At 36.7% G+C, this 11,914-nt stretch overlaps 2 protein-coding genes across 3 annotated transcripts; both read right to left on the bottom strand.

Annotated features, from left to right (window-relative positions):
• LOC113770547 (polyphenol oxidase I, chloroplastic-like) lies at positions 1–2,155 on the bottom strand. The gene has a single exon (XM_027315035.1). The coding sequence runs from the start codon at positions 2,052–2,054 to the stop codon at positions 261–263; it is 1,794 nt and encodes a 597-aa protein (XP_027170836.1). The 5' UTR covers positions 2,055–2,155; the 3' UTR covers positions 1–260.
• A 3,100-nt stretch (positions 2,156–5,255) lies between these two features.
• LOC113770548 (E3 ubiquitin-protein ligase DA2L-like) lies at positions 5,256–10,111 on the bottom strand. 2 transcript variants are annotated; one of them, XM_027315036.1, is made up of 9 exons: positions 9,969–10,111; positions 9,478–9,844; positions 8,446–8,497; positions 8,298–8,343; positions 7,913–7,994; positions 7,669–7,813; positions 7,483–7,588; positions 6,614–6,680; positions 5,256–6,202 (listed from the first exon to the last, which is right to left on the bottom strand). In XM_027315036.1, exons 2-9 carry the CDS (start codon positions 9,670–9,672, stop codon positions 5,621–5,623), a joined length of 1,275 nt encoding a protein of 424 aa, XP_027170837.1. In that variant the 5' UTR covers positions 9,673–9,844; positions 9,969–10,111; the 3' UTR covers positions 5,256–5,620. The 2 variants fall into 2 exon arrangements, with proteins under 2 accessions (XP_027170837.1, XP_027170838.1); XM_027315037.1 differs by having other exon boundaries at positions 7,483–7,564.
• Between the last annotated feature and the right edge of the window lie 1,803 nt (positions 10,112–11,914).

The following is an 11,914-nucleotide window of genomic DNA, read 5'->3' as shown; positions in this document are numbered from 1 at the left end:
TAAATTCTGACATTTGAATTTGGATCAGAAAGGAAACTGTTTTTTTACCACAAATTAAATTGCATCGAGTGGACACGGTACAATCAAGATTGAATTAACTGTGGGTCTAACTACGGAGAAAACCGTGGTACGATTCCACCAAAAAAGTCAATAATTCAGCCACCACATGTGGGCCTTTGACATTTCAACATCAATTTTCCAGGCTACGGTCCTACATTTTGTTTTTTCTTTCTGCAAATATGACATGGGATCTTTTAAAGCTATGGTTTAGGAACAAAGGTAATTTCGATGCCACCTATTGTCACAACCCCTAATCTGGGGACCAAAGTGACCAAAATGCTGTTAAAATCATCAGCTCCCAATTCCTCCAGCACCTCTGAAATCGTAAAAATCTGGGAAGTGGTAGATTTCATGCTATGTCCATGCCCCAAGCTGCTGAAGCTTCCTAGAGACTCAGCCTTGCACGGATTACTCTGACTCGTATCATCTTCGTTCACAAACACATCGAACACCGAAGTTTCTCCTTTATCAAATTCGATTCCCTTAATCTTCAGCACCTCTTCTGCCTCTGCTTTCTCTTGTCCACTCCTTGACTTCTTAGGCCGTTGAACCATGAAGCTGATGGGTTTCTCTAATTTCATTGGCAGCACTTCATTAGCCTTAGGTGCATTCACGGACAACTTTGTCAGGATCAGGCCCCTTCTACGCGCTTTCGGCTTACATTTTAACCAAGAAAGTGGCAAGTCAGGATAGGTATAACCAAGCTTGGCGAGATTTGTGGAGTCCTTAACCGTCACTCTAACGGGTCTCGCCGCCTCATTGAAGAAAATAAAAGAGGAATTTAACCAATCTGCGTCTTCAATATTTTTGCGTTTCAAAACATTGTTATAAATGTACCACATTCTATCAATGTTGCCATGGTGACCACAGAATATAGGGTCTCGGCCGGCTGAAAATAAGACGCCCATGTCCTCGTGGTTAGGCTGGGAAGGGTCGCCAAGCCAATTGTGCACACAATTGTGGGGTGTAGTCTCTATGGAACCAGCTCCTGGATCGGGATCATCACCCCCCAACAGTGGGTGTCCGAAGAAAAGCGGAGGCGTGGACGAGTGAGTGATCATTTGAGTGTACATTGTGCAACAATTGTACTGGATTTGAATATTGGGGTCGATTTGCAAATCTGTGCCGTTGTAAGCTAAATCCACCACTTTAGGAGGCAAGTGTTTTGGGTTGCGCAAGAAATCGTATAGGGACAATTTGCTGTCGTTATACATGGGTGGAATTTGCATGCCTGAAGGATCGTCCCATTGCCAAAATGGCAAAGTAAACGTATCATCATCGAGCAAGTTTTTACAAATTCTTTCAAAGAAATAAAGGAACCATCTGTGCCACGGAAAAAATAGCCATGATTTATGAATGTCCAACCTTTTGTCTGGAAAGCCTGATTGAGTGTACCCTTCATCACAATACACGCAATGGATGTTTGCTTGTTGGTAAAAATTGCGCGGGTCGCTCAGAGGAAGGTTCTTCATTTTTGCAATGGCAGTTGAATATTGTTTGATATAGTCATGGCTGACCGTGTGAGCCGGCATTCTTGTGTAGACTTCGCTAGCAGAAGGTGTATAATCACTGTAACCCGCGGCGGAGGGAGGGCAACAGTAGACAGGTATGCCACTTGGAGTCTTCCTGCCTTCGGTACAGTTGGAAACATCAGGTGAAACTGGCCTTGATAGTGTGGTTGCACCATATAGCCCACCGAGGCCAATAAGGACATCCCTTCTTTCAAATTTCCCTGCTGAAGTTTTACCACTTTTGGATTTGGATGAACTAATACTACCATCAGTACTAGTACTAGGGGTCTGACGATGTTCTGCATTTTGGTCTTTGCATGTACTAGCTTTTGCATGGAGATTGTAGTTTGTTACACGAGTTGGTGGAAATGCGTGAGAAGATGAGCAAATTTGGGTTGGATAGATGGGGTGAGTTGATGAAGGGAGAGAAAAGAAAGCCATGACTAGGCTTGAAGTTTGGGTGCAATTCCAGTAGGTGGCCATTTGGTGCAGTGGTCATCCCCTTCTTTTGAGATGCTGAAGGTTAGGGGTTCAACCCCTGCCTCCCACAACTTGCCACTCTACGTGGCTGGTCTTTGCCCCCGCAGGGTATCTCGAGCGGTCTGCATCCTACAAAAAATATAATAAATTGTCATATTAATAATTTTTAAGTTTGCAATTCATAAATATAGTAACAAATACTGCAATTCATGTGCAATCAATATAATTATATTGTTAATTAAGGTTAATTCATTTCTAAAGGCTCTAAACCATATTAAATTATTATAATAAAGACACAAAACACTAGTTCCATGTGATAACCTATAACAAAGATCATTCATTCACTTTAGTGAATTATATGAGTCAAATTTAAAGATTCATCAAATTTTCTAGGTTTGGAATTAGGCTTAATTATTTACATGGATTAAAAGCACTATGAATATAGTTTACAACGCAACAAACGACACTCAATTTTGAGTTTTCTACACAAAAATATAGTCAAAATACTAAAATTGTTATTTAATTTATTAAAAATAATAGGATCGTAGATTGGATCGTTAACAACATAGGTAAGGATTGACCTGGACACCCCTGCGTGAAAAAAAAAAAAAAAAAAAGAGGCAAGGTTTTTTACACGTGATTCAGTCGAGATCTGGAGGTTCAATCAGAGATCCGGCGGGACCTGGTTTTTTACATGTGATTCGCTACAGCTATTCAACGAATTTTAAATCTTTCATCAAATTCCTCGGTCCAAACTAAATAATGCATTTGTACAGTTTCTCTGAGGTTTAGGGATAGGGTGTGCGTTAGGGAATTTTCCAAAGCTATAGCTTCGGTTGCTATTCTCTTATCAATAAAATATGGACATAAAATCAAGAAGGGAACAAAATTGCGCTTCAGAAGAACGGCGGAAATACTCTCCCTTTGTTCGTACAGCCCAATAATAATATTTGAAAACTGTCCTCGAGATGTCCTAGACTTTTAATATCTAAACCATTCTTCTCCTAAAATCTGTGTTATAATTAAGTTCAAAACAACACAAAATGAGTAAAAATTTGTTATGCTTTTCCTCTTTTAATTTTCCCTACCAATATACAAATGTACAGCAAAATAAATGTAACGAAAGAACAATTTAAAAATTCCATTATTAATATTTTGAACTACTCCAAGGACATCTTAATAAATTCTGACATCTTAATTATCCGATAGTCACTAAACTTTTGAAATCTTTGATTTTTTATCACTAAATTATTAAAAGTCTGGTTTTGATCACTAAATCATTTAAAATTTAGATTTCAAACCATTTTGTCACATTTAATCGTTAACTATATCATTTTCTTTAGTCTCATGAATTGTATGAGCACTCCGATCTATCGTGTTTAACGATTAAATCTAGCGAAATGACCTAAAATCTAAACTTTAAATAGTTCAGTAACCAAAATCAAACTTTTATTAATTCAATAATCAAAATTTAATGATTTTAAAAGTTTGATGGCCACCTAGATAATTTGCTCTAATGTTTGCGAGTGTGAAATGAAAATGGAATTGAATAGACTTTACATTCAAATTTAAGTGAAGTTGGCTACCACAAATTAAATTGCATCGGGTGGACATGGTACAATCAAGATTGAAGATCTATGCGTACTATTGAAGGCACGATTCCCATAAAAAAAAAAAAAAAAAGTGGGGTGTAATTTCATTTGCGGACTAATTAAATAATTTAAATCAATCATTCAACCACCACATTAACTATGTGGGCCTTTATACCTGTATTTTTGCCCCAGTTCACTTTTTGACATTTCAATGTGCAACTTGATTGGTACTAGAACATCAGTCTTCCTGGCTACACTCCTATTTTATTTTTATTTTCTGCAAATATGACATTGGATTCTTTTTTTTTTAACCTAAATTAAAATCCTAATCTTTGCTTGCCCCAATTCAATGAACCAACTGAAGATAATATCTATTCTCCCGAGTCTAGATTTTCACATTATTGCTGCAAATCCAACATTTCCATTAATTTTATGTTGTACGAAAGATTTTTTTGTAAGGTATGATGGCTGCCGATATAAAAGATGTTAGCATCAAAGGCCCACCGATTGGTTCTGGGACAAAAAAGTAGTTGATCATCAAGATCATATTAAATGATTCGAAAAGGGCTTCCAAACACGAAGCACAGAAGCCTAATGGTAAGAACAGTGGAGCATCTAACTCTTTCCAGCACGTTTACCATTCTACTGTTACCAGTGGGCCATAGTTACGGTCATTGTTGGACTTTGAGATTCGGTTATTGTTGGATTGTCCAAGCCCAAGGATACATTGATCTGGACCTGCTCAAAATCAGCCCTTAATATATATGCGATAAAGCCCGTGTTTTGGAAATTGTCTGATGGTCCATTAGACCCAATAAGGCAATAACCACATATTATTAGCAAACATTGAGAAATTGTGTACTCAACGTCACTTTTCTTATATTAAGAATATACCATATGATGTATGTGATACATATAATACAACTTAGCCCATTTGGATTGCTATTTTTTAGAGTTTTTACGGAAAAATGTACCATAATAATGTAACAAGTGTAAGGTAAAATGTGATTAGAAAATTTGTTTCCAGTAAATATAAAAACTTTTTGAAAATAAAAATGGCAATGCAAATAAAGTTAGCTAATATTAAGTAACCTTATTTTATTCCAAATAAGGTTACTTGATTTTTTTTTCTTGAACCATCGCGTACATTACCATACACATCTATATGATATACCACATGATATACAAAAGGGCTAAATCTATAACAGAGCGAAATTGTTAAGAGTCCCGTGTTCATTCTTCCTCTTTATTTTTCCTTCTAAAACACCCTCTGGCTTACCAAATCTGCTCTGGAGTCTGCGACATCCCTACTCTCTCTGTTTCAACTTTTTAACTGATAATATTTCAAGCAAAATATTTCAACTTCTTTGCTGCACCATGCTTTCATTTACATGTTGATCGTGCAAATCATACTCCAAGTCCAGGTCCAACACACCAATACAAAAACATACTCCTATCGTTTGAGATTGGAAATCTCAGGTCTTCAAGATTTATTTCACCAATGAAAATAAAAACTTGTTTCTTGGGCTTTATAGATGTTCACGAGTTGCGAGATGCATGGTTATTCGAAGTGTCTATCAAACTAGATTTAAAACTGATTTTCCAGACCTCGTAATTTAAATTGTCTATATATATATATATATATATCAAGAGCAACAAATCAGATCACATGTACCAAGACATTGTGGCGAATATACAACAATGAAGCTAATCAACTCTGGGAACCACATTTACATGCCCCCGTTTACTCGATCTCTTGGACATCACTTCTTATGAAGATTAAGGATCTCAATCTAAAAAGACTGATACTAGGATCATTCATTCATTCTCTAGAATCATTTTTCCTTTTTTCCTGCTTACACTGTATATCGAGAAAAAAAAAAAAGAAGAGACAGGAGAAATACTTCACGTGAGAAGAGGCAGGCGGGTCACAAGAGACATAGGAACCGAGAACCAATCCTTAGGACTCTTTTAAGGCTATTGCCATGCAACACCTGGTGGACTTGATCTATTTCGAGCCTCAGCCAGTGAAACAGCCATAGCCAGCATCATCTGCTCCTCAAAAGTTTCAGGAACGATTGCACCTCCAACAGGATGAAATGTGCCATCAGATTCATCTTGTGATGGCAATGCTGCATGAGCTGCATCATCTTCTACATCATCAGAACCTGCATAGCTGGTTCCCACATCTGCAATCTCTGATCTATTATCTACCCACTCTCGATCACCTCTAGTCATTGCCATTTGAATATCAGGTGACACCTCGACCGAGTTCCCTGCAGCAGCAAAGTTCTCTGATTCATGCTGTGTGTTCTGAAACCTGTCACATCCAGGATGCATGTTGTACGCAGACATGTTTGTTCCATAGCTATTGGAGGTCTCCCCACCCATTTGCTGGCGTTCAGCAAGGGCTGCAATTGCGCATGCAAGACCACCCGAAGGAGAGGAGGAAGATCCCGCAACTGGACCCATGATAGCCGTATTGCACTGTTCTTCGGCCGTGTATTGCTCTGATGGAGCAGTCTCAACGTAGACTGGATTTCGCCGCCTGCCATTATCCTATCACGATAACAGTTTATGGAATCACATCTCAACTCAAAAGGCAAAGAGTAAGTACATGACAGCGACCATCTGATGCGAACAATCAGACGATGGTACAGCTATTACAATATTAACAAAGTAGCAAGCAGAGCTCAGCTAAAAATGGTTCGAAATAAATTAAATGCAAACCTGGAAAGAGAGACGAACCTTTGACTAGGAGAACTAGACTGAAATTTCTAGGATCATGATAAGCTAATAAAAAACAACTAATAACAATATATGAGTTTGACGTGACAGATTCAAGGTTTTAACCATCTTATCCTTATTAATACGTGTGATCTTTTTGGTAAGTATAGAAGCTTAATAAAGGAATAAATGGTAACTGAAAACATCCTAATGCAGTAATTGCTCAACTGCTCACACAAGTACCTGAATGGAGAGCCATATGGCTTCCATGACCATGATGTCCTCAAGATCAAGGTCAAATTCATCCTCCCTGAGACTCAGAAATAAGGCAAAGTAATAAGGACAAGCCATATGTCAACCATCTGAAGAGAAACCTGAAAACTTTACAAATTAAGAATTGCAAATGCATATCAAATAAGGATGATTAAACTTCCATTTCCGCCATAGAGAGGGGTATTGAACATCAGGAATTTGTCTAAAATTCTCACAACAGATAAATGACCTCAAGCAACTAATGCTAAATAGATTTTACATCACCTAAAATCAACCGTATCTTGGAGGAGGGGGATAAGAAAGGAGGCAAACAAAATAGGAAAATTACTTAAAAATGACTAATCCATGAAAGGCAAAATAGTTTTCATGTATTTCTAGCAGAAAACGTCACCAGGAAAGGCATGCCTTCAGGTTCAGGGAATCAAGAAACTGATCAGATAGACATTTAGATGCCTTTTAAAAAATGCCTAGCATTTACAGAGAAAGGTTAAAAAAAAAAAAAGCAAAGAAAAGAAAGAAAACCACGACTAAAAATAGAAGATGATGAAAAGGCCAGTAGGAAAACATAACAAATCCCTAGATTGCAATTTCTCCTAAAACTGACTGAAAACATACAGAAACACAATTTAGGATTGTCAAGTGTCTTAATGATTCTAAGACGTCTGATTCTGAAAAAATCTGCTCTTGGCTGGAAGTGAGACTAAACCACACATCATTACACCACAAAGCTTAACAAGGATGTGGTTTTTCTATGTTGCTCAATCAGTGGAAGGACAAAACACTCCAACCTTTAGAATGAAACAAAATGAACGGGGTCAACAGTAAGTAATTTTCTATACCTATTCTGCCTTGAGCGTAGAGGTTGTCTGACAACTGGGGCAGCACAAGGCTCCTGAGAAGTGACAATTTCGTCACCTTCTTCTACACCAGAAGAAAAAGATGGGGCTGTGTACAAAATGAACATCAATTGAATGCAACAGAAACTGCCCAACCAACAATACCAATTTGCTAGTTGAATTAATTACCTGCTGTGGAGCAAAGCTCCGATTCAGTTGGCCCAGCCATACTGTTTGAAGAATTAAACTCTCTACGTTTCAGTTTCCTATCCTCTTCATCTTGGAGTTCCTGCTGCCTCATCCTTATTTTGGCCTCTATAACTCGCTGCTCTTCCTAAAGAGGTAAAAATAGTCACAATGAGAAATTCACTTTTGTAATGCACGCTGAACTCAAAAGAATATCAACTAAATAACAAGGGGCAGGAAATCTTACAATTTGCTCTAATCCTTTTTCCTCCTTTGTTTTGACACCTCGATACTCCACAGCGTAATTTAAAGTTTTACAAAAAGGACACCTGATAAAATTTAAGGAAGACAAGCAAGCTTACCCCTTCCCAAAATCCAAAGTTCCTCTTTCCCAGCCCATACCCCTTCCAGGCACTTGCAAAGAGGCAATCTTCCCAAAACTAAATGAGAAGAGATAAGATTTATTGATGGTAGAGAGATAGGGATCTGGTATGACTGAATCCCTTAAGGCCCCAGTTGGAAACAGCAGATAGAAGAAAATAGCAGAGAAAGTACAAAAGAACTTATGCCAATTCATTTTAACCAAAAAAAAAAAAAACAACAACAACAATACCCCAAGAAATCAAGGATACTGTGTTGGGCGAGTCGAATTAGGAGTCTTCATTTGTAAGAAACATTCTGGTGCAAAGAAACAGGTTGGAAAATACACTTATTAATACTGCAGTAGTCAAGAACTCTCTTCATTAAACATTCATAGATTCCAAAGGATGCTATAAATACCTGTGCAGATGCCTTTCATGCAACATCTTGAACGATTGAGACTAGGATAGTACTGCAATTTTAAAGAGAATTCAAATCAGAGTGACAGCATTGATGTATTACGGTAGTCTATCCACATAATTCTAGTAGATCAACATACACTGCATATTATTATAACTATTCTGCAAACAAGACGGTTGGACCACTGTGCTGCCCACATCATTTTCCAGATTTGGATGAAGAGCGCAGTGTTGGTGGAAGGAAAGTAATTCAAAAGAAACTCCAACATACAACTATTACTTTGACAGCTCAAAAATTTCAATAAAAAGGGAAAAGAAAGAGAAGAAGATGATAGCAAATGCAATGTTACAAAGGTTTCACATAACAGCACTTCTTTTCTTATTGGTCTCCCATTTTTAGCCTATTAGATGCTGAGGAAGAAGGTAACAACTAACTTAATCAAAGAAGCGTTATATAAGTTGATTCTCAGAAACTCAAAATCAATCTTTATATGACCTCCAGCAGAATCTCACATAGTTTTAATTCCATTTACATTCAGTAGCTGTGTTGATTCTCTCCCTCAAGTTTCTTTCATCTATTTCTGATTTAGTCTGTATCAAGTTATGCAATCAATACTATGAGCCGCCAATAAACATATAGCAACGGTTACTGTGCATGACATGATAGAGCAAGCCTCACCTATATTCTGCACTCCCCCAATGGGCCAATACAACAATTCAAATTGCCAATCATGGTACAGTAAAAGTAAAAGCACAAACATCCCAAGAATCAAACTAGGAGAATCCTCAAAATTTATAGCCAAAAAATTGTGATTTTCTGCTTATTCACATTCCAGAACAATCAAAGGTTCATCAAACACAGTAAGTTAACTCACCCAGCCATATTCAAAAAATACACTATTGTCTAAAGTACAATAATTCTGTCGCGCGTTCAAACAAATTCTATATCAAGAAAGAACCAAGAAAAAATTCAATTCATGATCATAAGATAAAAGCACCTAAAACAAGAAAAAGAATGCTTGTGACTACAGACCAAGAAGCAAATGGGGCACTCCTCCAGATCACAGGCGCCGCATTCATCATCACCAGGGTAGCAAGGTGCGAGTTTGGAATCAAGTATGAGCTTCCTGAGCTTCTTGTGATCCACATCCTTGTGTTGGTACAACCCTTGAGGCTTCGTGTACTTCTCATCCACCACTTGCCTCCTCCTCCCCAGCTTATTCCCCATTTTAACAACAAAAAAATCCAAAACCCAAAATTGCGAAAAGCTTAAATCTTTCGATTAACATTTAGGAAATAATTAAGAACCCATTTTTCTCACATCACTAAACTATCAAAACACCACCACCCCACCTGAAGGCAAGAACAATTCAATTCGCCCCAAGAAACACACTGAAATCCTGCAAATAACAAATATTTTCCAAAATTAAGCTCTTATTATATATTAGAAGACAACAAAAATGTGAAAAAAGCAATCATATTAACTGCAAAATGAAAGAATTGAAAGAATTTGAGAGAACTAACCCGGGAAATCTTGGCCCAAAATATCAACAGTAGAGCATGGTAGACATGTACAGAGTTGTGTATATTAGCACATGCTATCTGTATCTGAATATGTATTAGGGTGCGTAGAGAGAAAGGAGGAGAAGGGAAGAAGGGGAACAAGATCAGAACTGTCTTGCGTCTGTATCTAGTTTATATGCAGTTTATCTGCATAGCACACTAATAATACGGTAAATTTATTTAATTAATTATGTTTTCAATGGTACTTTTGTTTTGTTCTACTAGTATTTATCACCTTGTTTCTCTAAAAATGAAATAGGAGAATAAATAGTAAATATTCCCCTTTTTTGATAAAAGAAGGTTTTTTTGTCATTTCCCTTGTTCTTTTTTGGTTGAAGTGTAGGGATTTATCAAAGAAAAATGTTATTGGCACTTTAATCGTGCTCTCACTATTACTTTTATTATATAATTTTCATTTTTTAGATTATATAATAAAATAAATGATAAAAGTGCATGCAAATAACACTTCCCTCTATAAAATGGTTGGAGTTTGGCATGCAACTAGCATCACATGTATAAAGATTTGATGGATTATAATTGTATTCTGATAAACAAGATAAAAATTTGTTGCCTTTCTGCATGAAATGAATTAATGACATTTTAATGATTCAGTTTCTATAGTTGGTTGGATTTTAGAGGTTCTTTTATCATCGTTCACTATTAGACTAATAAAAATTTACTCATCTTTCACAATAACCATGTTCACTATTTTTTTCTCATTTCGATAAGATGATAATTGTTAGCCCATCAAACAAATAAGTTGGTAATTTGAGCTTATTGGTGCTTGTTTGTAGTTATTGGCTTAACAAGAGCTCCTCTTGTAATAATATCTTAATCAAATCCTTTAATATGTCAGTTAAAGCATTCTTAGTAATTAATAACACATTACTATATTAGCATTGGCCTATTTCTTTTTTGCTTTTTTATAAGAGTGAATCTTCTATACACTGACAGTGTATACACTATCATCGTTGGATTCATGATATATGTGTAAAAATTGAATTTCAAATTCAAATTTTTCATAATTGTTATTCATCCAATACTGACAGTCTATACACTATCGGTGTAGAAAAGGTTAATCCTTTTTATAAATAAAAAATCTTGAATTCATGATTTTTTACTTATAATCCCTCTCTCGTCCTGTTTCTTCAAATAAAGCAACATGGTAGTAGTGATTGTTTTCGACATAAAAATCCTCATAAAATGTGGCTCATGCCAAAGGGTCCCTACTATATAAAAAAGTGCTTAGAAGTATTAGGGAATTTCAAAACTTGATAAATCTTAAATTGCAACAATGAGTATAAACCAAAATTATAAATACTTCAATTAATTATACAATGTGTATAGAGTGGGTTGGGCTTGGTGGGGTTGCCAAATGGGAACAATTTTGCCATCCATTTTGGTCTGTTGTTTGTTTGGTTTGGTCACTTTCGGCGTGAAATGGTATGTAAAGAGGGAGATGGTTATGTCGAAAAGGAGGGTTTTGAAAATGATTTTTTGCAACAATAATAAAATTCGAAATACGAAAATGTGGAGTATACTCGACAGAAGCAAAGCAAAGCAAAGCAAAGCACGAATGGGTGGAGTAGCAGACCCGTAAAGAATCCATGGAGAGCGGGAGAGGTGGGCAAAGGCAAGTATTGTGGCTTTGTGTGTGAGACAGGATATTAAGAACACGCGCTGACTATGGCGAGTGTAATGCATGCGCTGATATGAGCAGGTGCAGGCATGATGCTTTTCTCCTATTCTCCTTGTTTGTTTGTGGTCCTTTGCTTTCCCTCTTGGGAGTTTTTGCTTTGGTTGATTCATTGATTGGACTACACATTCATAAGAAACTGTAGGACGAAATCACAAACTTTGTTTGGACAGTGAATTATTTACATAAATTTATTTATTTATATTATAAA

This window comes from Coffea eugenioides, chromosome 5 (assembly GCF_003713205.1).
Source record: "Coffea eugenioides isolate CCC68of chromosome 5, Ceug_1.0, whole genome shotgun sequence".
Lineage (NCBI taxonomy): Eukaryota > Viridiplantae > Streptophyta > Magnoliopsida > Gentianales > Rubiaceae > Coffea > Coffea eugenioides.
This window is presented reverse-complemented; position numbering and strand designations above follow the sequence as displayed.